This window comes from Microchirus variegatus (assembly GCF_963457635.1).
Source record: "Microchirus variegatus genome assembly, chromosome: 17".
Taxonomy (NCBI): domain Eukaryota; kingdom Metazoa; phylum Chordata; class Actinopteri; order Pleuronectiformes; family Soleidae; genus Microchirus; species Microchirus variegatus.
Window position 1 is genome coordinate 16,274,590 of NC_139818.1, and position 27,373 is coordinate 16,301,962.

Sequence of the window (27,373 nt, forward strand, 5' to 3'; positions counted from 1 at the left end):
AAGACCTTGGGGGTTTTGTAGCAAGTTGGAAATGCATACACATTAGGAAACCAGGAAACTATATAGGGCTACTGCCTGAGAAGTGCTTTATCTGTTATTTTTATACACAACAAGAAAAAAAACATCCAGTGAGCAGTCGTTTTTGTGGAGACGGAAACACCTTGTTGATGGAAGAGGTCTGAATACCATGGCAAGGCTGGTTGGATTTGACAGAAAAGGGTAGGGGGTTAACCGTCGGGCTAACCCTACAGTTTTGTCAGATATCTTTACCAGGTGTGGGGAGCAGAAAAAACAATACAATATTAAAGGTCCCATATTATGCAAAATCAACTTTTTAATCATTTTAATACTTATATTTGGGACTTGGAGGCCCTACCAGTCGCCAAAGTGTGAAAAAAGATGACTCACTCATGTGTTTGTGGTTCTCCTCAGTCTAAGTACAGGAGATGAAACATGCGACGTTGACTTCTGCGCTTCTTGGGACGTCACAATGTGCTAAATTCCTGGAATTGTTGTCTTGCCGAGCTCCGCTTTGTCCGTAAAACATGCGCGAGTGCTGGCGAGGGCAACGGCATCCGAAAACTGGAAGTCCCAAAAAAGTTCTATTCTTGGCTCCACAGTGCAGCACAGAGTTCTACACAAACTTCCAGCCTCAGAGTATTTATCTGTCCAGTGGATACAAATGATGCAAATGCTAGCTCCCAGTAGCCTCTGTGGCTGATGTCATTTCCTGTCCCTTAAGTTTAACTTTACTTATACTACTAAACGGAGCGTTCTGAACAGGGCTGTTTTGGCAGGGTGATTGAACTCCTGTGGTGGTTCATCCTTATGGTTTTTTGACCAAAGCATGTCACAGACATGGTCATTAGGAAACCAGGGAACTAGAGAGAAGATCAACAACAGCCAAAGTCCACATCACACCTTAATTATTTCCTCAAGAAGAGAATTCTGAGGCTGCAGTGGACACGGTTTAACAAAATGAACTAATTTATCATAATACTGCGGAATGGTAGTTACAATATGGCGTCTGGTGGTTGTTTGATCGGTCGAGACTGTTTGCTCTCGACAGTTTTGTTCTTTAATACCAATAAGTCATGGTTGACATAATGCCACGGTGTATTTGAGTGCTCTGCACCAATCTGCAGAAAGTAAATCACGTAAACACAGTTGGAATTAATGCCTCTAGCACCATGATTTTAAGAGCATGTAGTAATAACATGTTCCGATTGATGTGTTGTGTGAGTGTACTGCACATTACACACTGGCTGGATGTGTAATGTGCAGCACACTCGCGCTAAAGTATGTCCATCATTCTCTCTTGTGTTGCTGTCATGCCTTGTTGTAGTAAGTAAGGGCTGTGCAGCTTTCTGTTCCAATTCCTCAACTCATTGTCTTGTCCACGTCTTTCCACGTCATTCCCAGGCCATGACATGCACTCTGAACATCCCATCGAAACGCAGCACTGCTACTGCTTTCATAACGAAGCAACACAGTCACGAGCAGAATCTCCGTTCATCTTCCCGAGTCACATGTCCTGCAATGCTTCTGATTCACATTTGTCTTTTATTTGTAGAACAATGACCAGAATTGATAAAATGATGACATGTCTGTTATCATTTAGATGTATTTTGTGTAAATGTCCATTGTTTTGAGGAAACTGTGCTCTGTCTTACTTGCTCTTGGCCATATTCTCAGGACAACATGGCAAAGTGCAACTATATTGTTTTGGTATACTCGTTACTTTGCTTGTGACCATATCTCCATGATGTGTACCTCAACAGGCCAGTGATAGTGGAGATCCCTCATTTTGGCTCAATGCGAGGCCAGGAGAGAGAGCTAATCCTGCTGCGCAGCGAGAACGGAGAGACCTGGAAGGAACATCTGTACGACTGTAAGACAGATGACCTCAGACAGCTTCTGAACGGGATGGATGAAGGTAAAACATGTTAATATTTAGTCTTATTGTAACGGAAGGAGATTTTATTTTTATTGTTAGTATTTTATCAAAATATTCCTTATATTTCCACACTTGTAAGTTGTACTGTTTAACAACTGGGACTTTTAGTGTTTTTACAGCCATTATAAAGGTTTGATTAAAGATCAAAGTTTGTTTTTATCATATAATTTTTTAAATGACACTTTTTGTTTGTATATTAATATGAAGCGTTGGATGTTATAGTTACTCAAACTAGTGCAGTGCCCGTAGAGAGTATGTATTCTTATAGTGGGAGCTGAAGAAGACTTTTCAGTTATGGTAATGCATGATAAGGAACGTAAAGGCTAACATAATACTCTTCACTCCGCTCCAGACAGTGCAGCTTCTGCTGATGAGCTTCTGCCTGCCTGGTGTAGTGTGATAAATCAGCGAAAGTGCAGCATGACAAATCAGTGAAAATTAAAATTCCTCCAAAAAATTTGAAAATCAAGGATGCACACCACCGGGCCATACCCATATCTTAGGGCGATCTGACTAACGGTCAGCGAGATAGGCCTGTCACAGACATACAGACAGACACACAGACCCAACTTGTTTTATAGATGGATGAATTGTTTGTGTAAGTATTTCTTCCCCTTCTTGCTCACTATTTTAGACCCAGTAAAATGTCATTCTAATCAGTCAACTGTATTTTCTTTACCTGAAGAGTTGGACAGTCCCGAGGAGCTGGAGAAGAAGAGGATCTGCCGCATTGTCACAAAGGACTTTCCGCAGTACTTCGCAGTCGTGTCTCGGATCAGACAGGAGACCAATCATATGGGACCAGAGGGCGGTACTTTGTGCAGTCGGAGTGTCCCAATGGTCCAGGCCTCTTTTCCTGAGGGGGCACTAACCAAGAAGATCAAAGTTGGACTACAGGTGAGCTGAGTGATTTCATATGTTGGGTCAAAATATCGATTTGGTAATATATCGTCGTCCTTCCTCGCGCAATAGGATAATCGGATATTTGGGCGGAAGTTACCTAGCCAAAGAAGAGGGAGTTTACAGCGGGATAATGGCGGAGAAAGCTATGTTAAGAGATACCCATCCAGGTTCAAGGCAGACTTTATGCATTTTTTGCAATATGTTGATTATCACAGAATCGTTGTATCGTGATATTATTGGTATCGTGGACCATGTATCGCGTATTGGATCATTTCATGAAGTACCCTGTGATTCCTATGTCAGAAAGGTGTACAAATATTGGTGACAGAAGTAGAATTAATGTAAGCAGTAGCAGTAAAATAAGCACAAGATTCATTTAGTCATTATTGGTATCAGTATGAGTGGCAGTAGTAGTAGTTAGAGGTCTTGATAATATTTGCATTCCTATGTGTACTGATGTCTCTTCTCTCCCAGGCCCAACCAGTACCGGATGAGACTGTGAAGAAAATCCTTGGTAACCGAGCAACTTTCAGCCCCATTGTTACCGTGGAGCCAAGGAGACGGAAGTTTCACAAACCTATCACCATGACGATCCCAGTACCACCCCTGTCAGGGGAGGGGCTTACCAACGGCTACAAGGGAGACTGTACCCCATGCCTTCGGCTTCTCTGTAGCATCACAGGTATGTGTGGATGCAGTTCATTGAATTTGTGTTTTATTATCATTACAATACAAATCGTCCAGCAGAATTTTACAGGCATATTTATTGTCTGTTACTCTACAGCATAATATTTGCTTTGACAACTAATTATAGGGAGAATATAAAATTTTCTTATGACATTTCCCTGATTTTGGAATATACGTGAATAGAGTACAGCCACTTATTATTGAATAATGTAGTAACACAACAGGCAGTACAGACACACAGCAGCCTGCTATGCTACGCTAAGAGCCCTTCCTTATTTAGTGGGCTTCAGTAATGTGCCAAGTCAGGCTTGATCGCTAATTGGCAATATATTAAAGAGCATTTAAACCCACATGCAAATGTCACCGTGGTTGTTACTCTTCCACACCGTTAACAACATGCTGTCTGTCCCATGGCTTGAGGCTAGAATGCAAATGTTGTTTATTTAGTCTTGTTGCCTGTGGTGAGACACTGGCACTCCAGCAGCCTGCCCACTACTATCTATAAAACACAGACTCCAAGTCGCCCTCTCCAGCCGACTGAGATGAGTGGATTCATTTCTGAATTTCCTTTGAACAGCACATCAAACAGGGGAAGAATAGCTTTAGTTGGACCAAAGTAAATGAGAACTAGTAGTTATTTTGATAGTCAGAGTTAAGACTATGCACTTGTGGATACAATACATGTTAATCCATTTTCGTGAGTAATGTTTTAGATTTTGGTGTGCTATTTTTATTTGAAAATGACATCTCAAGGGGCTATTCATTATTAAAAGTGGTACATCTGCGTTAGATGTCATTTTGATGAGTTTTCACTGAATAATTCACTTTTGGATTTTAGGGGGGGAGAGAGTAGAGAAACCACAAATGATGAATCACATCAAGTGTCTCCTCTAAAACGCCACTCCACATTTCCTGTACATTAGGAAAAAAGAATCAAATATAAAGAATGTTTGATGTATGCTTTGTATGTTTATCAGGTGGTACGTCCCCAGCACAATGGGAAGACATCACAGGCACAACTCCTCTCACCTTCATCAACGACTGCGTTTCCTTCACCACCAACGTCTCTGCGAGGTGCGACACACACACACCAAGCATGCGACTACTGCATCTGTTTCATTCACCTCTTTGTCCTGATCTTCATAAATGCTGTTATTTGTCTCTTGTGCAGGTTCTGGTTAGCAGACTGCCACCAGATTCCAGAGACGGTGGGTTTGGCCATGCAGCTGTACAGGGAGCTTATCTGTGTCCCCTACATGGCCAAGTTTGTAGTGTTTGCCAAGACGAATGACCCAGTGGAGTCCAAACTGAGGTGCTTTTGTATGACGGACGACAAAGTGGATAAGACCCTGGAGCAGCAGGAGAACTTTGAAGAGGTGGCCAGGAGCAAAGACATCGAGGTACGTAATAGTATTTGATATGTGCGGTATCTGTTCTATTCCAGTGTAAATGGAAGGTATAGGGAATTAAAGACATAATAAAGGATTGATTAATGCCCATGATACTGCTTACATGGGCATTAGGGAAGTGCTGCAGATGTGTAACCCTAACCTGGAAATTTTAGCTTTAAGGAAATAAATAAATGTGCAAATAAGTGCCAAAATATAAAAAAGGTGAATGATGAACAATTTATTAGTCAAAGTAAATTCATACATTTTGTGAGTTTTAGGTTTTTTTAAGTGTTTAATGTTGCAGGTTGTAACCCCTAAAAACACTGACATGGCTTGACGATGAATGTGGTTCTTACCTTGTTGATTTGCTCTCTAAGGTTCTGGAGGGTCGACCCATCTATGTGGATTGCTATGGAAACTTGGCTCCGCTGACTAAAGCTGGTCAGCAGTTAGCTCTTAACTTCTATGCCTTCAAGGAGAACCGTTTGCCCTTCTGTGTCAAGGTATTCCAACACACACAATTATCATCACCGTCACCTACAACTGGAGTTGGATCTATACATCAGCAAGGCTACAAATAAAAGCACAAAAAAGTAACTCACATAATAAAATAGAGGACAAGACAGACGTAGTAGTATAATTTTATATATATTATATTATATGCTCCCCTTTTCTTCGTACTTTTATCTTCCAGTGAAATTAACCCAGTCCACAGGATATGACCCAGTTCCTTTTGTCGCTGCTTAATAACCTTATGTTATTGATCAATGTGTTCATGTTATTCATGACTAACCTTTTTTTATAGGAGTGAAGCCACTGATCACAGTATAAGCAAACGTCCAATCAGGTTTCCAGACAAATATAACATGTGTCCTGATGTAACCCTTATCCACAAAGAATTGTTACTGAAAATATAACTGCAGTACAACGTTTTGGTGTCAGTATCCTTGTGTACTGTAGTATCCTTGTGTACTGTAGTATCCTTGTGTACTGTAGTATCCTTGTGTACTGTAGTCACAAGGATACACAAGGATTTTTTTTTTATTTACTTCAACTTATCAACAGCAACTACTGGCTTTAAAAGAACGAAGTGCATAAAGAAGCAATGTTCTCTCCACAGGTGAGAGACCCGAGCCAGGAGCCATGCGGTCGCCTCACTTTCCTCAAAGAGTGTAAGACTATAAAAAGCCTTCCACAAACCGCCGTGTGCAACCTGAACATAACACTTCCTGCAGTGAAAAAGGTATGGTAATGTAACCTCACCACTCTTTGTTGTCATCTCCATAACCATACTCATGGTTAGGGTATAGTTTCACCACCAATAAACCTGCTAGATGAAAGACAATGAAAGACTTTGGCCAAACTGCAGCCACTGTGTCTTTTATCTGTTTAAAGCCTCCTTTTTTTATTTGGATACTTGCTTTTGGCTAAGGGCTTTTGTGCAAAATACTTTTTTTGGTTATCAGGCTGGCTTTTGTTCATTTAATGTGTTTGCTATTGTTGATGCTTTACACTTTTTTTTTATGGTCTTTGGTATGCTTCTTTTCATTTGCTGACTTTGCTGAAATGGCTTGGGAGTTGTAGCTTCTTTCACACACACTCCTTTTTCACACCCTGATGTTTCTTTTCCCCCTGCTTTCCATGTTATGTTACTCCCCTGTTTCTGCTATGCATCTTGGGAACCAGGAAATGGAGTCAGATGCCGAGGATGAGGTAAACGACACCCTCCCCATCTTGTGCTGTCCTCTGCGTTAGACCTATAGTGGCCCTGCTCCGCTCATCAAAGCTTTAAAGGTTTTCCTTGCTCAAAGCAACCTTTCGCTGCATAGTTTTTGCATGATATAATTTATTATAGGTGTAGAAGTATATGATTTATGTCCAGTGTATGAATCCTATGCGCTCTTCACTGTTATACAAGTGGCATTTACATTTAGGTATGCCTGTATTGTTTTTGGGTGAATATTATATATCTATATAATATTTAACTTTCAAGCATAATTTGGAGTTGGTCGCATTGTTGTGGCTAACTCGAGCTAATTAAACTAGCCTGCTTTGACGTGCTTACACTCATTGTAAGCAGCACTTAACAGGTGAGACTGAAGTGCAGTGAATACTTTTGAGGGACATTTCGCCGCTGCCTCATGCAGCTGTTGAACACGGGCTTTGTTTTTATGGCAAAACACTGACGATTGGAGACTTTCACTTTCTCACTTGGCAGATCTATACAATGCAGGGTGACCTAGAACTGATAGGATTTTGTGTTGTTTGCTATTGTTGCAGACTGAAAAGCCAGAGCGACGTCATACCTTTGCATCTCTAGCCTTACGTAAGCGCTACAGCTATCTGGCCGAGCCTGCACTGAGTGAGTTTTGACATTTTTACTAAACAAAAAAAAACAAAACAGTTTGATGACTATAACAATGATAAGTTAGTTTACAGCATTAACACTTAATTAACTAACTTGTAAAATGAGTAATCCATATGTAGATAGATGTGATAATGTAATAAATGCATATTGCTCATCCTACATAACTTGCACTGTCCACATGCTTGTTTACAACATGGTACATGGTATATTTTTGCATGGGTCAATGAGTGGTTTTAAGTTGTGGTGCTGTGCTTGTCTACATTATGAATTTTTCTGGGTTCGTTTCCCCTTCTGAGTTTTAAACGTCAGATTGTTGCAAATTTTTCTTTGACTTACCAATACAAAGTGAACAGACATTTGGAAAGGAGGTCAAAGTAAAATTGTATTTGTTTTCATCTTGTCCCTTGGAAGGTTAAAGGTCGTTGGCTTTGTGATGTAGCAGCTTTTTTGTGGGACAACGATGCATGTTAGGTCTTGAGTTTGGCTTTGTTTCAGGATTGTCTACGACTAAGTTTTTCACGCTCTCTGCTTGTCACCTATTTTTTTTATTTTTTTTTTCAATCAATCTTGCATGAAAAATGGACCAAAACACATGGTCGCATGTTTGGTTTGCTATGTAATGAACAGAAAATGTAAAGCTCTGCCAGCCCTTGGCTCTATTTTTTTTTTTTTACCATAGTGTTAAAATTGTCTTTGGGCAATCTATTATCATGTAATTTTTGGACCAAACAGATAAAAGGCACTTTAAAAAGCAGATTGAAACCTTAGCAAGAATCCATACAGTATAACATCAGATTAAATAAAAAGAAGGATGTTGTTTTATGTTGGGTGCATTTGTCTTGCCATTATTTCTGTTGTCTATCGTTGGTCTAAGCCATTGTCTCTGGAATTTTACTTTGCTGCTTAATGTGCTTTGTTCACATCATTATGTTGTTGTTGCTGTTTGATGTTCATCGTGTTATCTTTCAATTGTGAATTACAGGAACACAACTTTAGTATATCGTGTTTCTTTGTCTTGCACTTACCTGTTTTCCTTCCTTGATAACCAGGATTGCGTCACTGACCAACTCTTCCTCCTCTGATCTCTTTTTTCATATTTTTTTTTGTACTTTTCCCCTCCCCAACATTTCTGTTACCTTTTATATTCCACATTCTTTTCTTTACTTTTTCCATTTTTCTTCACCATTATCGCCACAAATTCATCTGAAGAAACAGCAGTTGAGCGAAGCGCAACAGCAAGAACACTGCCTGCTGGTTACCCTCACAAACCTGTCTTTCCAGCCAGACCTTTCCCACCATGGTCGACTGCTCCTATTACCATCCCTGGCCAAACAAGGCACATCGGATTGGGGGGTTCCTTCACCTCTACCGATTCACCGGCAGACTCACCAACTTCTTCTCCATTAAAATCGACCTGGCCCCTCCCTTCCCCATCACCTGCATGCCCTGCAAACCTTAAAGCCACACTTGGAGCTCCACAAGCACCTACCTTGTCTACCCCAGTTAACGTATCAACGTCCCCCATCAGGTCTTACAGGACTATGCCTTCACCAATTAAAACAGTTGTCCAGCAGGGTCAATACCCTGTTCAGGGAACCGCCAGCCTTGTGTCTCACGGAGGCTCATGTAAACCTGCCACAGATCCAGCAACGATCAAGAATCTTGCTTCGGCATACACGTCAATGACTTCCCCACTTCACTCAGTACCCAATGGCTCTGTGCCAGAGAGGTTATTGTCTTCTATTACAGCTCCAGTATCATCAAAGACACCTAACAACATGTACAATACTAACCTGCCTTTTAAAACTGCCCTTGGATCTATAGCTGTGCCAGATGTAGGGTCACTTAACCTTCCTTCTGTTAAAAACATCTCCAGCTTGTCCTCTTTAAAAACCTCTGTAGATTCAACACTCTCATCCCGAGGAGGGAGATCGCCCCTCTCCTCGCTCTCCTCAACTGGGCAAACAACTATTGCTTCCTCAGAACTGTCCACGATGAATGGCTCTGCCTCACCCATTAAATATCCATCCTCCTCCTCCACGCCATCCTCCCCTTCTTCTCGCCTGCACTCTGAGAGGAGTGGCAGCCTTCAGGAGAGGATCCAGGCCACCACACAGGCAGCAACTTCCAGTGTCAGTGCAGCCCTAAATGAAGCTATAGACTCATACTCTGTCTCGGGCTACGGGACACTTAAATCACTGTCATCCTCACGTAGATCCAAATCAGCAAGCTCTGCTTATGGTTCTCTGAGATCTGTAGTTGCTTCCCCTACCTCTGCAGTTTCATCTAATACGATGACTGTACCTGTATATTCATTAGTCAACATCATTTCAGAGACTCCTTTCAAACCAGGACCAGGGTCGCTTAAAATGGCACTGCCTGACCCCCCTCATGCCTTATCATCTTCCTCTTTGTCTACCTGTGTTACTGCGTCAAAAATCAATTCTCAATTGAAGTCCCCCCCGTTTATCACACCGCCTGTCATCCACCCAACTGCAGCCTCCAACCAGGAGATACTAAAAGATGTAGCTGACATGAAAGAGGATCTGATCAGAATGACAGCTATCCTACAGACAGACACACAGACAGCAGCCAAAACTGTTCAAACATCACGTACTGGCACTCCTAAAGAGACCAAGTTGGAGGATGAAGAGCCATATACTCTTGTGGAAAAAGTCAAAGAAGATTTAGTGAAAGTCAGTGAGATATTGCAGAAAGATGTAGTCGGTGAAGCTAAAGCCATCACAGGTAAACAAAGAGCCTCAGAGGATGAGTGGGAAGAATTTTCCACAGAGGAGATTGAGGAGGCACAAAGAAATGCCTTCACAGACCATTATTCTCCATTTGATGAAACCATGAACCTTCTCAAGCACCAGTCCATGTCAAGCAAGGACTTAGAGTTGGCTAAAGTTGTAGATTATTTAACAAATGACATTGGTGCCAACTCTCTTTCTAAAATGGCAGAGTTGAAATATAGGTATGATGAGGAGGCAAAGAGAGAAGGGGAAGAGAAACAGAAACGTGTTCTCAAACCATCTATGTCGATTCAAGAGCACAAACTCAAAATGCCTCCACCAGTCTCGGGCATGCTCAGGTCTCCCTCAGAGAAGGACCTAAACAAACTTACAGAGTCATATCAGGGGTCAGAGACTATTTTGGAATCACCAGAGGACCTATCTCATGAGCAGGATAAGAGTCCACTGTCAGACAGTGGGTTTGAGACCAGGAGTGAAAAAACACCCTCTGCTCCTCAGAGTGCAGAGAGCACAGGGCCCAAGCCTTTATTTACAGATTCACCTATACCTCCCAGTGTAACCGAGACCAGGACTGAGGAGGTCCACATTGGTAACTATGAGCAGCTTGATGATCTTTGGGAGCCTCCACTCATGGAGGAAGCGGCATCTGCCTCCCCTTACATAGAGCCAGATGTGGCTTCAGCAAACTCCACCAGAGCTTTACAGATGAAAATTCCAGAAGATGACTCCATAATGAACAAAAGCATGTGTCTTAAAGAGGAAACTCATTTTACGACTACCACTAGAATGGTTTATCACAAGCCTCAACTAATTGATGGTGCAGAGATGATAGAGGAAGGTATGTCAGTCAGAGACATAATGAAAGCATTTCAGTCAGGTAGAGACCCATCTAAAGAACTGGTCGGTCTTTTTGAACACAAGGTTAGCCAGGATTCTGTTAAAGGTGATGAGCTGACGCCTAGATTTCTTGACAGAGACATTAAATCCAAACCCAAAGTTGAAAGGATAATCGAGGTTCATATTGAAAAGGGCCACAGCACAGCAGAGCCTACTGAAGTTTTTTTCAGGGAAACCAAAAAACACCCAGAGCTTTACATCTACAAAGGAGACAGTGGAATTAAAGAACTTGGTGATTACGATGAGGTCCAACAGGAAGAAGAGGAACTTAACGCCGAAGAAACCCTGCCCTCTTTCCTCGAAACATCACGTGTTAACACTCCAATTTCACAGGAGGAGGATAGTCGTCCAAGCTCTGCTCAGTTAATTGCAGATGATTCATATAAAGCCTTGAAACTATTGAGCCAGCACTCCATAGAATACTGTGATGATGAGCTGTCCGAGTTTCGGAGTGAATCATATAGGTTTGCTGAGAAAATGCTTCTGTCGGAGAAACTTGACGCATCTCACTCTGACACAGAGGACTCAGCAATAATGACTGACAAACACCACCACCTTCTTTCTGAGGGAATAGACAACCGTAATACTGAGGGCATGAGTCAGCAACATAGAAGCCCCAAGAGAGAATTTATCTCCAAGTCATCAAAAGAGGGGTCTCAGAAATCTGGTAAATTCTTGCAGAGGGATGAGCCATCCCAGTTTGATAAAGTGACAGTGCTCCATTACTCCACAGAACAGGGCAGCCCCAAGCATGCTGTTTGGATGAGATTTACAGAGGATAAACATGACAGAAGCAGGGATAAGCTCCTTTATGAGGATAGGGTGGACCAAACTGTAAAGGAAGCAGAGGAAAAACTCAGTGAAGTATCACAGTTCTTCCGTGACAAAACTGAGAAGCTCAATGTTGAGCTGCAATCGCCTGAGAAAAAGCCTGTGAAACGTGAGCCAAAGGAGCCACGGTCCTGGCCTAGTTCGGCATGTAGTAGCCCTGAGAAAACACAGCAGAAACCTAAAGCAGCAGAAGAGGGGTATGGTAAAAGCAAACTTAGAGAGCCTTCGGTTGTTAAAACGTTTGGGCGAACCGCAACAACTGAAAAGAAAAGCTGTAGCTTACCAAGCAGTCCCCAGAAAAGTGTGTTCTCCCACAGTGGTGATGATACATTGACCACTGAGTCTGAGCAGTCCTCTCTCTCACACACAAAATCAACTTCCAAAGTCAGCGCTGTGAGGATGAAATTTGAATCTGAGGCTCAGAAACAAAATCAGTCTATTTCACCCAAAATTCCTCCTCCTGTCCAGCCAAAACCTTCAGTAAAGAAATTACAGGAGAGCAAACTTCCCGTTTTTCAGTTTGTTGCTGGAGGAAAAATTGCGAAGCTATCTGAAAAATCAGAAGAAGAAAACTTGAAAAATGATGTTGGGAAGGAAGGTGCTGCAACAGACAGCGGTAAAGCTGCTCTGATATCACCATCAAAAGCCCCAAAACATACAGGGGACAAGCTAACAAACCAAATGATCACAGAAATCTCCTCGCAAACTGAGACTGATAAAGCAACTAAAAAAGGGAAATATATCCATTCTATTGTTACTCAGGAAATTAAAGAAAGCAATAATGGTCAGAAAGTTCAGACACCTAGGCCACTAGAGAAAGATAGTGATGCTAAAGATGACCCACAAATCTCAAAGGTTGACCTGCCACAAAAAGATGGTGAAGAGCGATTAAACAAAAATCTAAGAAAAAAGACAGAATCTCAAATTCCTGTAAGAACTTCACCTGCTACTTTAGACAATGACGTCACAAAGAAACCGACAGCAACTAAACCCTCACAGATACCTACACTATCGAAAAGTAAAATACAGACGAGTCTTGAGACGACCCCAACAAAAACAGATGAAAATCTTGCATTTGAAATTCTAGATAATGCACTCAAAGATTCCAACTCCAATAATCTTCCAAGAGAAATGTTAGGGAAAGTACTAACCCCTCCCCCAGCAGCAGCAACAACCAAAGAAAACTTCAAGGGTATCAAAACATTACCTGTTTATGTCAGCGTCCAGGTGGGCAGGCAAGCAGAGAGAGAGGCCAAAGGAGCACTGTACACAGTCAAACAGAACTCAGCCCTCAGCCCCATCAGCCCAGATGATGACACACTAGAACAGGTGTCTTTCATAGACAGCTCAGGTAAAAGCCCACTTACACCTGAGACTCCCAGCTCAGAGGAAGTCAGCTATGACCTCATTACAAGGACCACCGATGGCTTTATGGGATTCCTGCCGGGACAACCCAGTCCCATCATGGAGGTATCTGAGGAATCGGAAGGAAATGACCACGGCAAGGTTATTTTCTCTTTTAATGAGGCCACACCAGAACAGAAAACTGGTATACATGCCACTCAAGAAGACCTTGTTAACGCTAATAAGCAAGAAATAGAAATGAATGATAACCACCTGGAGTTAACAAATATGTTCAACCAGCAAGATGTGACTAGCATTGGTGAGCACGATGAAATAACTGGGCAGGAATATCAAGAAGTCTCAAAAGACAAAGGTATTGCATATATTGAGTTCCCGCCCCCTCCCCCTCTGGACTCTAATTCAGAAATTTCAGACCCAGAGAGAAAAGGATCCTGTGCCTCTTCAGAGGCTGAGACAGAAATGATGGAGGTGAACTTACAGGAAGACCACTCTAAGCTTCTGCTGACTGAGCCAATAATAAGAATCCAGCCCCCAACCCCAGTCCCTCCTGGGACAGATGAGAGTCAGTCAAATGGTGAAGAAGAGGACGACGACGAGTCGATGTTTCAACCAATTTCTTGTAAAAAGTTCACTTTCGAAGTTCCTGATGGCGATGAAGAGAAGGAAAAGGCCTCTAAATCCAAAAAACATGACAAAAATGGAAATAACAAAGAGCATAATGCTGGAACCAATGGCTCCAATGGCTTCAATGGTTCTAAGGGTTCTAATGGCAAAGCAGAGGATTATGAATATGAACAAAATGGAAATGACCAGTCAATAACGGACTGTTCAATAGCCACAACAGCTGAATTTTCTCATGACACTGATGCAACGGAGATAGACTCCCTAGATGGATATGAACTTCAAGATGAGGACGATGGCCTGTGTGAGCAGGCAGATTTACGACTGTACGGTCTTCCAGACAGCCGTAGAGACGTGTGGGCAACAGACACATTTAGGTCCACTGATCGATGTTTTCCCCAGACTAAACTGGAAGTTATTGAAGAGGAGAAAACTCCAGAAGAATGTCAAAAGGACACTTTGAATAAAGATACCCCTACAAATGGTAAACAATCGGATGATGTTAGTAAAGATGGGGTTAAAGCTCTTGAACAAGAACCCTCAAATAAAGAGGGATTTTCAGACACTTATTTTAGTTATAAGTTAGAGGAGGAGTTTAACTCTCCCTTTAAGACTGTTGCCACTAAAGGGCTGGACTTTGACCCCTGGTCCAGTAAAGGTGCAGAGGAAGAAGTCGTCGTTGACATGGGAGGGATGCAGGGGGGCAACGATGAGCCTAAACCTTTTGGACTAGCAGTGGACGAACAGTCTCAGGCCACTACGCCAGATACTACCCCAGCCCGAACACCAACGGATGATAGTACTCCGACGAGTGAGCCAAATCCATTCCCCTTCCATGAAGGGAAGATGTTTGAGATGACACGCAGTGGGGCAATTGACATGAGCAAGAGAGACATGGTGGAGGAGAGGCTCCAGTTTTTTCAGATTGGTGAGCATTCCTATTCAGCAGGCAAGTACAATGTCAGAGACTCAGAGATAGTGGCGTCCTCACAACACAGAGATAACTATAGTACTCAGGGTCCCACAAACACCTCATCAGTCCCTCAAGTATCCATTCAGACTACAACTGTCAAGCTTGAAGTATCAAATCTAGCTGGCAGTTACAGCACATGCAGAGACTCGGCTTCCACCACTGAGCTGAAATTCTCCACTTTTAGAACAGAACTCAAATCTGATAAACGTTCTGGTTCTCCAGATAGCAATATTAAATGTAGAACACCATGTACTTTTAATGACATGCCATCAGGAACAGCTTTAGATAGTTCTTATTATGTAGCCTCACACCATGGAGATTGTTCTGATCTTAATCCATTAGATTTTTATTCAAACGACGCAATTATTTCAGGTATGTCCAAACCAAGGGACCCTTTGGATTGGTCCTCAGGTAATATTTTTTACCAAAGCACAGATTGTTTTTCCGCACCTTCACAAGATGGAAGTATTTCTCAAATATGGAGTACTAATATAGACGATTTAGATGTTTTTCAAACTGGTAGTCATTTGTTGTCCTCATCAGGACTAACGGAGATAAGCAGGATAGATGCTGGCCTCCACCAGCGAGAGGTGAAAAGTAGGGAAGGCAGGTTTTGTCCTAATGTAGCAATAACAAACATGGGAGCCAAAGAGGTCAAAGCACAGATATGCAAGTCCAGGTTGCCGGTTAGGGTGCCCAACCACAAACTATGTAGCAAAACTCGAGCAATAGTGAAAGACAAAGCACAAGAAACGGTTGACAGATTTCGAGATAGGAAGCATGCAATGCATAAAATCAGGGAAAGATGTGACCCGTTTGAAACTTTATTTCCTAAATCCAGAATCCCAGTAATGAAAGCCATTCAATACTCCTCTTCCTCTCAGGGTGCAAAGCAGGTTACTAAAAAAACTGCAGTTATTGATAGAAGCATTAAAAAAACCATTGGTAAAAAACAGCAAACTAAATGCACAGCCAGCACTGAACAAAAACACAGTTTAGTAAAAATCTCAGGTAGAAGACGCACAGATGAGACGGGGAGGAAATCTTGTTTGGTTGCCTCCAAAAACTTTAAAACGAGGTCAGTTAGTAGCAAGGTAGCCAACTCTTTGGACCAAACCATTCGTAAGGAGGCTGAAACGAGGTTAGAAGGGAAAAAACTGTCCACTGAGGACGAAGAGAGCCGCAGTCTCAGCACTACCAGGAACACTTCCCTGTCAGAGCCACCCACATCTTCTAGAGGTTCCTGCCTTCCTTCACGCACCTCTACCTCCACCTCCACCTCCACCACAACATCAACACCATCAGCTAGAGATGTGAGAGCTGAGGTTGAGCAGGCCAGCAGTGAGATGAGGAGGAGGAGCAAGAGGAAGAGTAGGCGGACTCTTGGAGAAAAGGAGCTTAAGTTTGATCAACCAGTCAAGGCTCCTGTCTCGGAGAACAAGACTAGTTTGTAAACTCTTTCTAAACACTTGTTATTCTCAATCTTTTCTCTGTGAGATGCATGTCGCCGTTGTGGGTGCTTTGTGGTGTGACATAAGTGTAGCCGTCACTTCTCCCTGTCGTTCTTGTCATCTGTGTCTCGTGCTGTCCGTTTAGACAAAGACGTAGAGGCTAAAACACGAAGAGTCGAGCGAGTGAATTGGCCGTACTTGAGGAAATGGCAATGGTCTGTTGTGAGACTTGATGAATTACTTCATAGAAACCTCAATAGCTGTGGTATTAAAGCAAATGCACAGGAACAATAATGTATATAGAGAGTGAATAATATACACCTATTATATTACAGTGCTCAGTTTCATGTAACACTGACATTAAGATAGCCTTACACCTCATCACCACCAGTGAGACCACACTAAACTCACCTCAGGACCTGAACATAAACGATTATCTGGGGAAAATATTCTTTCCGTTTGTTTTTTTAGGTCTGCTTGCCTGGTTTGTAGATATTGGGATGGCCTTTTGTCCTCTGAAATCACACCGAAAACAGTTCAGCGGCTGAACTTGACAATCAAGTGAATGTCAGCTGTACAGGATGCCATCGTTTGTAACTTGGCAGAAAAATGACGTGCAGCTGCTTTTACGACCGATTTCAAACTCACGCCGTGGGTCGTTGTTGGGTTTTTTTCGGTGTTAGGGAATGTTGCCTGATGGTAGATGTGTGTTGTTAGTGACGTGATACAAAAATGTTTAACACTTAACATTGACAACTAATACTAATACTTATGAACACATCAAACATTTGAAAGTCAAAATTTCATTTTTTTTTTCTTTTCTGGCCTCACAGATCCTCATTCTTGATTGTATTTATAAATGTCAGTTAAGGTTTTATAGAGTTTGCCCAAAAGTAGTTGTTATAACAATGTAATTGGATTGATATTCTGTGATTTCCTGACTTTGTTAGCCAAATTATAATCTTGTGAATATGTAGTGTGGGAATTTCCAATATGACATGATTAATCAGCCCTTAAAATAATTATTTTTAAAGACTGATTTTCAGTTCTGAATTCTCCAATGTCCTGCACACTTGGTTTTTAAAGAGAATGACGAATGAAACTTTGCCCCAAGGTTATGCGTCATGTAATAAGAATAATATAATAAGAAGAATTCTATTTATTTTCTTAATAAAGTTTTTTTTTTTTATTCAGAGTGCTACAAAGGCACGTAAAAGGCACACATAAAACATTACAAAGTAAAAAACAAATAATAATTGGGAGTTGGACATGCTTTAATGCACTTCAGACCTGGCGTTTTAGTCTAAATAGGGTCTTAAATGTCCAATTTAAACGTTATATTTAAGCAGGCTTCCTGTTTCCCTCAGTTTGATGTCTTTATACTTAGGTAAGATAAGTATTACAAGAGAAAGCATCCATTAACTAAACCAAATCTTTGAACTACTGAGGAGAGTCTGGCCAGAAAAGCCTGTTTTTAAGGTGAGACATGGGAGAGTGAGCTAAAGTTGGTCGAAAATGTTTGATATGGTTATGACAAGTAATAAGTAATAATTTACTACGTAATTAGTAGATCTCATGGTTAAACTGTACCAAGGCAAACTGCACATAAAAAAGACTTTAGTTCACTGCCCCAATCTCTTTCTTTCGTCAAATGTCGTTACTGTCCTCTGTGGTCATTTCATGACGACCTCGTTTATATAATACTGGGATTATTGATTATTGAAATGCCACATGCTAATTGTTCTCCCTCGCGCAGGCCCTCAGAGTCCCTGTGAGAGAACAGACCTCCGTATGGCAATAGTGGCTGATCACCTTGGACTCAGCTGGACTGGTGAGTTTACACAAATTTCATTTCTTCACCCTATATTTGGTATGGTGATCAGGATTAGTTCAATACCTGCAAATGGTAGCTGTGAATTACTTTAATCTATAGGGTTAACTAAATATGACTCTGATCCCTGTAACACCCTCATGTGAATGAATCAGCCTTCAAATCACTATTTTTACAGTGTTTGTTGCCATCTGGTGGCCGTGCAGTATAATTATCATACATTTTACATTACAGCAGTGATAGTGATACATTATTGTATGCATCATTTTGCCACAAAACTTCAATTCAATCACCTCTTTTCAATGTAAATATATCAAATTTAAACATTGTCACCTGATTGAGATGCTGCGATATATTAGGGGCAAACATCACAATAAAAAAATCTACATAAAGCAATACATGCATTGATAATGAGTCATAATGCAGTGTATTTTGCGTCCTTGCATGTCATGAAGCTTTGTGTCAGAGTGTGTTTCAGAGGAACAGCGAGATGACCGTGTTTCTGTTTACAGTACAGAGATAAGGGTGTGGCCTCTGCAGTTTAGTCCAAGTCTGTCCACCTGCTCTGCACTGCAGCACTGCCCCACGCCTGTGTGCATGTGTGTGAGTGGGTGCACCGTCATCCTCCAGAGAGTGTGTGTGTGTGTGTGTGTGTGTGTGTGTGTGTGTGTAGAGCTGTGGTGGACTGCCTCCCCGTCCTGTGGCTGAGTGAGCACTCAGCAGAGGAAAGGAATCTAATCCATATTTAATGGTTGTTGCTGTTGCTGTTGCAGAGCTGCAGTGAATAAGCAGATCAGCCCAACATTATTTTTCTTACAGTTTTAGATTTACAGCCTTAGTAAATCTTCACAAGTTTTTTGTTTTTTTTTGTTTGACAGGTTAATAATTAGTCAGTGAACAGACGGTAAGGAAATAAATTAAAATGAAAGTGATGCTTTCAGTGCGACAGTTTCACTTCACGGTTTCACAGTTAGTGAGTTTTAAAGATGGTGCATTTGTGGAGGTAGTTTTGCACATGAGCTGGAGTGATCATGACTCAAACTCAAATCAAATCTCTTGTGTCAAAAGCTGAATTAGAAATGATCCTACATTTTTACTTGTCTTAAGAAGGAGCTTGGCTGCCTGCAGAATTCTGCAGCTATAGACTTTTAACTCACAACGGCAAAAGAGCATTTCCCCTATTTTAACATAACTTCACTGGTTACCAGTTCATTTTAGAATTCATTTTAAAGTCTTTGTTACTACTTTTAGAGCTTTTAATGGTCAGACTCCTTCATACATTGCTGATCTGCCCCTGTAGTCGTGGCCTTGGACGGCTCTCGGTGGGGAGGGCTCCCATAGGATGGTGTTTGTACTTTGGTTGGTCTTATTATTTGATTATATGTTTATTGTGAAGCACTTTGTTATATCTGTGAAAGGTGCTCTATAAATAAAATGACTTACTTTAATAGAACATGCCACTTGGTGGGGCGCAGGGTTACTGAGAGTAGCTCACTGTCAGTCAGCAATCCTAAGCTTGCAGCTCCATGAACAGCAAATCATCTTGGATTTGAACTGAATTTGTGGTGTTTGTTGTTGTTTCAGAGCTGGCCAGGGAGCTGGAATTCTCTGTGGAGGAGATCAACTTCATCAGAGTGGAGAACCCAAATTCCCTGACAGCACAGAGCTTCATGCTCCTTAAGAAATGGGTGCACAGGGACGGTAAAAATGCCACAAGTAAGCAGTGTGTGTGTGTTCCTCCTGCACTCTATGAACTCTGTGTGAGAGAAATGGTCGTTGCAGTTCATGGGATCATACGGTTTTATCCGAATACATGATAAGGCAATATCACTGCTGAATAACATTGATGAAATCCCTCTGTTTCTTTCCTCTCTAGCGGATGCTTTAACTACGTCGCTGACTAAGATCAATCGGTTGGATATTGTGACTTTGCTGGAAGGGCCCATATTTGACTACGGTAACATTTCAGGCACACGCTGCTTTGCCGATGATAACGCAGTATTCCCGGATCAGTCCGATGGTAAAGTGTAGCCCACCCTAGCTGAATTCTCAGTCTATCTCTCAGTCTATCCCTTCACCCTTCTTCACCTCTTCTCTCAAGCCAGATAGTCGGAAGCTAACAGTGTCAACAAGCGCAGAACCCAATCAGGCCTAACCTGAATAGTGGGAGTTAATTAGACGTGAATCGATATGACTTCATGCTGCAGCAGGTTTATTTAGCTTGTATCTAACAGACCATCAGGTGATAATAGCATTAGATTTGTCTTTATTAAGCTGTCGCCCCAGTCAGCTTGTTAGTTTTGCAACACCTTGCAACGAAACCTCTTTAAAACGTTACTTGTTTTAATTAAGTGCAAGAAAGTCTGTACCAGTATGGGTGCATGAGACGTTTTAGTATGTGTGGCTGTTTTTGTAAAAGCGTCCAAAAAGCATGATCTTGAAGTAAATGTGAGTTATGAATGAATTGGTGTTTCTGTCCCATCTGAAAAAATGCTGATAATTAGGAAATAATAATAAATATATATAGTTTTTGGTTGGGTTAGGGCACTGGTTCAAGAGTAGTTAAATGTATATGTCTGTTACTGGTAACATAATTATAACAATTAATAACAATGGCATGCTTGTTTTAACCAGTATGAAAGTCCTTTCCTCCCTCTTTCTGTGTTTCTCTCTTTCCTCTTAAATGAAATTTAAATGTGGCAGCGAGTAGTTTTCCTCATTTTTGACTTTGTGGGTCGTTTTTAGGGCCCTGAACAACAAGGATCAGTGTTACTTTTTTGCCTTGGCCAATGCTGAACTGAGCAAAAATGTGATCTTTTTGTAAAGATGATTTAAAGTAAAAGCAATCTATGGCCCAAAAAGATCAAGAAAAAATGCATGGCTGTGGCTTTGTATGAGAGGCTACCTGTTGAATTATTGTCACCTGTTGTTGACAATAATACACATTTCAAACGGGTGGAAACCTTTTTTTTTTTCAACACATCCACGAGTGTTGCTGTGTGGACGAGCTCTGCTCCAAGCGACACTTAAACATGGGTTGAAAATGAAACACCCTTTTATTTTTTTTCAAAGTGGACAGTATATAATTATGCTTTTGTGTCACTGCTGTGTAAGCTGTACTGCAGCCCCGTCATCCCCTGGGTTCCTCCGAGCCTCCCAGCGTCTCCGCTCTGCTGTAGCTTCTCCTGCCTCCTCCTCCTCTCTGCTCCTCTTGCTTCTAAATGACTAACCCACTAAAGCAAATTCCCTTGACACCATTAAGCAACAATAACCAGCAACTTCTCCCCCAATGGCTAACGCTTTTTTTTTTTTTACTTTTGGAAATATGTAAGTAAAACTAAGAAATACAGTTTTAAAAGTCTCGCCTTTGTGTCAATTGGAAATTGTTTTCAAATGAGGCAAAAAACACTCTTTTTTTTTTTTTTTTTGAAGAGAACGGACCATAAGAATGAAAAGTAACTGGTGGGATAAGAGGAAAAACATTTTGACAAATCCAGAACATAAAATTACTATTTTTAATCCGCTCTATTGCTCCTGACGGGGGAAGCCTATTCTTGCTTATCACCCGATATAAGCGGCGTGCAATATCTTTGCTTCTGCAGCTTTACCGATCACATTTTTCACTTCATCGTCTCTGTGTAAACTGGTTTGATTTTAAAAAGTTGTCTTTTCATCCAAGTCTTGTCTAACACTTGTTGGTTTTTTTGGGGGTTTTTTTTGGTTTTCTATGTGATAACTAAAATAGCTCAACAACTTCTCAGAACTTCCTTCCTCCCTTTAATTTCAGTCATATCACCTCCTTCTCTTTTAATTTCCCCCTGTTCCTCCTCCTCCCTCCTCTGTCTTTCTCTTCTTTTCTTTCCCTTTCCACTCATTCTCCACCCTCCCTTTTCCCCTCATCTTGCACCACGATCTCCTGAGATGATCTGTTGTCTCCCCCTTTGCCATCTCCTCCTCTTCTCCTGTTACTGTTCCCCTTTCTCCTCCAACTATAATACGTGCCTCCTCTCATTGTCCACTTCCTCCCACTTTGCCTCACTTCTGCCCCTCTCTCTCATCCCATTGTTCCCCTCCTCTACATCACTACTTATCCTTCTCCCCTTTATTTCCCCCCTCCCTTCCATCCTCGGATTAAACCAACACACCTAACCTACCTTGATTCCGCTCAAGCTTCTGCTCACTAATCACAGTAATGACTGAGCAAATAAGCTGAATTTGCCCAATTTTTGATTTATTGTATGGAAGGAACCTTCGTAACACCCAGTACCTCTGGTTCCCAATTTTAAATATAACTGGGAACAGTTTGGGAGAAACGTTGCAGATGACATTTGTGTAGCTTTATGTGTGTGTAAAGTTTATTTAAATACAGCATATACAGAGTGTGAAGTTTCTATTTTCTACTTTATATTCCTGCCTGATACTTTGTTTTCTGTTTCCATCTCTTTGTGATGTTGTCATGTGTCTTTTCTGGGATGGATGATGGTTCAGGAGTCACATACAAGTTCCCATGTGGAAAAACTCTTTTCCACCACTGTGTGATTTGATTTGCACTGCATGGGCAGCGGAAGAAGAATAAGCCACATTGAATACTGAATAATATTGAATTACACACCCAACAGACATGAAGCAACATTAGCGTTATTTAAAAAAAAAAGATGTGCTTCTGGACCTCGAATGAATGCAAGCTCATTATTCACTCTCTTTTGGCTCTTATATTTGATATTATGCTGATGCTGTGCATGTGTCACACACACAGTTTGCCACAGCTTTTTCTTATATCTGAAACGAGTCGATCACAGTGATAAATCCTCTGAAAATAATGACTAAAACCTTCTGTCCCCATCGGCTCAAAAGAGCCACATATTTTAGCAAGTTTGTTCTGATTTCCAGTCAACATGAGGCAGATGTTTATTCTTAATTATAAATGAAAAAGCACTTATAAACCCTTACTTAAATAGTACTAAACAAGATCCACATGTTTTTTTTGGATGAATAAACAAACTAATAAATGAACTAGTTGAGTTACATAATGGAGCTTTTATCTGCTTAAGAGCCACATATTTCAAGTTGGAAAAACAGAAATAAACAGAGAGTAACTATTGCAATTGTGGAAACTTGTACAAATCCAAGTGAAAGTGTTGCAAAAATGTCTTCAGGATGTGGAACCGAGCGACTATTATTTCATTTTACAAAGCTCCCATGTTGCCACAAAAAAAACAACAACAAAGAACTAATGCCGCTTCAAAGTGGATTTGGGCTTGTGTGACTTTTGAACAAATGCCACCTTTAGATGTTCCAAGTGTTTCTCATTTCATCACCTCCACCCCTCTACCTCCTTTTTTCCTCGCCTTCTTTGTTTTTATTTTTTTTTACCCTTTTTTGACCCCCTTACCCTCTAACCCTTTACTCCTGCCATCCATCCAGGATACCACAATATAGATCTGGAGCTGCAAACCCCCACATCCCTGAACTATGAGCCCCCCACACCGCTGCGCTCAGATGACTTCTTTAGTGAGGGCGAAGTTAGCGTAGATTCCCCTAGCAAGACCACACTCAGTAGACCTAATGACCTCACTCTGACACAGACCACCAGTACTCCCAACAGCGACCCCGTCACAGTCGCCCCGGGCCAAGTATTCTTTGCCCCAGAGGCCCCCATTACTGTGGAAGAAGACACGGCACTGACCACCAGAGAAGGAGCTGAAGCAAAGCTGTTCTCCTATGAGACGGCAGATAATGACAGACGGGCGGTAGAGAAATCTGGAAAAGGGGCAGAAGACGTGAAGGCGGGGGATGATATTATTTTGGACGAATGTCACAAAGGGTTTTCTGCCTCACAAATTGGTCAAGGAAACGGAAAAGAGGAGGAAGAAGAGGAGGAGGAGGAGGAGGAGATGACCCAGGAGAAGCTGCAGCGTCTGCTGGAGGATATAAAGCTGGAGGGAGGTTTGGATGACGATGAGATGACGGAGGAGAGGGTGAACTCTATCCTGGAACAAGTACGCCAAGCAGAAAAGGCTGTGTGTTCAGTTCCAGGTTGGAGAAGTGAGATGTCTGATGAGATCCTAGAGTCGTCTGCGGTGGCCTGCAACGAGGAGGGCAGGTAGGGTTGTTTCTTTATTCTTTATTATCATTTATTCATCTGTTGGTTGTTATTCGGTCCTTAAAGGGGACATATTATGCAAAATCAACTTTTTAATAATTTACTGTAAAGCCTTACATTTGGGACTCTGGAGGTCCTATCAGTTGGCAAAGTGTGAAAAAATATGATGCAACATTATCCGAAATCCGGAAGTCCACGAAAAGTTCTAAGTTCTTGGCTCCACAGTGCAGCACAGAGTGCTACACAAACTTCCAGCCTCAGAGGATTTATCTGTCCAGTGGATACATGTTATATATGAAGGCAATGTGCCGGCTAAAGTCGGCAAATCACTTTTCCAAATGCTAACCACCTGTTAGCTCCCAGTAGCCTCTGTGGCTGATGTCACTTCCTGTCCCTTGAGTTTCATTTTACTTGTTTTTAAGGTGGACCTAAAGAGATACTACTAAACATAGCGTTCTAAACAGGCTGTTTTGGCAGGGTGATTGAACTGCTGTGGTGCTTCATCCTTATGGTATTTTGACCAAAGCATGTCACAGACATGTTCATTAGGACACCAGGGAACTAGGTTAACTTGGACAAATAGGGTATAACATGTCCCCTTTAAAATGTCAGAAAATATTGAAAAATGTTGATCTGTGTTTGTCAAACTTTAAAATGGTGTTCTCAAATGTCTTGTTTTGTTAACAAACCAAAAAATTACAAATGTTTTAATGATTGCTTTGTTATATGGCACAAATAAACCAGAACATATTCACATTTAAAAGCTCTACAACAGATTTACACACTTCCATTTACTGCCAATACAAGCACTTCCTTGACAGCAGCTCAATATACCTCCTCACTTTGTTTTCCACTCCCAGCCCTGAAAGTCTCGCCGATTCACTGGAGCAGCCACCAACTCAGTCGAACGGACAGAACGGACGCCAAACTCCGGGGGCCAGGGAGAGGAAGGAAAAGGACGCCGCAAGGAAGGAATCTCACGAGGACAGCAGTTCCCCAGGACCAAGTAGAGGACATGAGGAGAGAGTGGACAGGTCCCAACACAAAGTCCAGGTGAGTGTCCAAAATAATTGATGGATTCTCTTCCCCTTTTCAATCCTTGTATAAAGACTGTACATAAAAGTGGACATAAGTATTTGCTGAACAAAAATTGTTCTGCACATATGGGACGATACCAGCTGTCAATCCTACTGGTATCCACTCATTTGTGACATATTTCATCCTCTATTATAGTTATAATACATTTTCCCATCGACTTTCCTTGAAATTGAGTAGACCAAAGTGGAAGACTATGTCCAATTGTTATATGCATAAACATAGACACAGTATGTTGTCAATAGGTAAAAGTTTGTTTTCAGGATTCAAAGCACAGCCAAGGAACCCGAACCCGTGCTGCACTCCAGTGACTTTTAAATCACATTGATTCAACTTAAAACAGTTTTTTAAGTGTTTAACCGACACTCCACTAACACACCGGGTGTCACTGATGTTCCACTGTTTACTGGGCTGTCTTCGTCAGGAGAGCGTTAGAGCCGAGGAGTCGAGTGACTCTGACGAGGAGACCACAGTCACCACCAGGGTGTACCGCAGACGGGTCATACTCAAGGTGTGTGGGAGAGCTGCAGTCCGTGTGTGTGTGTGTGTGTGTGTGCAGTGTGTACTGGCCTGAACTCTGTGGCTCAGTGAAGAAGAATGAGTCACAGAGGACGAACGGAACGATTAACTTAGTTTGTCAGCTTGTGTGTGTTTTTTTAGAGAGAGACGGTGTGTGAGAGTGTGTTTTTCAAGTCTGCTGTGGTTTTTTGACAACTGAGAATGGTTTCTATTTTTTGTTTTTGAGTTTTTATATTTGTCAGGTGTAAAGAAAATGTACATTTATTCAAATGATATAAGCTACAAGGAAGCCTTGGAATCCCGTTAAATGTATTAAACTAAGTCTTCCAAGGTTTCCATTTGGTTTCTCACTTGGTTTTCTTCCTCTAGCACCACACCCACTGTTAATGTTGACTTCCCCATCCTCACATATTCACTCAACCACTACATTTGAACAGAAACCAGCGTTTATGTGCGTAGGTGTGTGTTTGTGTGTAGCCTTGCTGTGGTATGAAGTGCTACTCACTGCTTGTTGGTGTGGGCCATTATGTTTGGTGTTTGCCACCCGGCTGCTGGAGAATTAACTGTGTTATAATAATTACATATGTGAACGTAATCCTGAGGCTGAATTTTCCCAGGTGCAGAAAATCTGTTTGGCTTAACAGGAGATGTTCATTAGACGTAGGAAATATGTATTCCTATAGTGGGACTGACAGTCACAACAGCTAGCGCCGCTAATGCTAATCGAAAATGAAAACATTTGCGCTGTACCTAATGAGGTTGCACAGTGTTTGTATTATGTTAGCCCTACGCTAATGCTAATCGTAGCCTCGCTAGCTTACCTTTGGAAACAGGTTCGCGGAGTTAGCCACAAAGGCGTAGCATGCTAATGCAAAATAAACACGTGCTCACATATTGGTGAATGGACACCGACTTCGTCGTTTCAGTATAACACCATGTTCTGCGTTGAACCGTGTGAAAATGTCTCACCCACAGTGATGACAGCCTCTTCACTCCCACCTACCCTGCTCCAGGCAGCGCAGCTGCTGTTGATGAGCCGCTGCCTGCCTGGTGTAGCGTGATAAATCAGCGAAAATTAAAATTCCTCCAAAAAATGTGAAAATCAAGGATGCACACCATCGGGCCATGCTCAAACCATATCCAAAGTCTTAGGGCAATCTGACTAATGGTCAGCGAGACATGCCCGTCACAGTCAGACAGACAGACAGACGCAACTTGCTTTATAGATGGAAGATAGATTAATGATTCAGGTGAATCTAATGAATTGGTTGTACAGAAAATGGCAGCTTTTGCAGCTTTAAAATACAGATCTGTGTCTGTGTAAATTGAGCCTCAGTTCTGGACTGGTAAGTTGTTGTTTTTTTTTTTATTTGATGCACTTGATATATTTTTCCTTATGATGTATCCTCTTGGATTCTGTGTTGAATTTTTTAGCATTTTGAATTTTTGGTTGCCAACCAAAGTTTTAAGCATTTTCTTGTCCATCTGAACTTTTGCCACACTGAAAATACCCTTTAAATGTCTGACTTAGTCCAGTTTTTTTTTTTTATGTTTTCTTGAATTGTAATAGAGGGAAATGACCTCAAAAAAGACTTAACTGAATAATCTCTCTAACTTCTCCTAAC

General features: G+C 41.6%; 1 protein-coding gene across 1 annotated transcript in view; it reads left to right on the forward strand.

The window, feature by feature from the left end:
- The window catches only part of LOC310939192 (ankyrin-1-like), a gene marked incomplete at its 5' end in the record, with an annotated part of 92,579 nt that overhangs the window by 60,912 nt on the left and 4,294 nt on the right, over positions 1 to 27,373 (forward strand). Inside the window, 14 exons of the mRNA XM_083903872.1 lie at positions 1,782 to 1,936; positions 2,643 to 2,854; positions 3,335 to 3,542; positions 4,525 to 4,621; positions 4,719 to 4,947; positions 5,316 to 5,441; positions 6,059 to 6,181; positions 7,219 to 7,300; positions 17,957 to 18,031; positions 19,616 to 19,747; positions 19,908 to 20,051; positions 23,456 to 24,134; positions 24,995 to 25,187; positions 25,654 to 25,740. Coding sequence (XP_083759998.1) covers positions 1,782 to 1,936; positions 2,643 to 2,854; positions 3,335 to 3,542; positions 4,525 to 4,621; positions 4,719 to 4,947; positions 5,316 to 5,441; positions 6,059 to 6,181; positions 7,219 to 7,300; positions 17,957 to 18,031; positions 19,616 to 19,747; positions 19,908 to 20,051; positions 23,456 to 24,134; positions 24,995 to 25,187; positions 25,654 to 25,740 — 2,542 coding nt within the window. The remainder of the gene's footprint in view (positions 1 to 1,781; positions 1,937 to 2,642; positions 2,855 to 3,334; positions 3,543 to 4,524; positions 4,622 to 4,718; positions 4,948 to 5,315; positions 5,442 to 6,058; positions 6,182 to 7,218; positions 7,301 to 17,956; positions 18,032 to 19,615; positions 19,748 to 19,907; positions 20,052 to 23,455; positions 24,135 to 24,994; positions 25,188 to 25,653; positions 25,741 to 27,373) is intronic.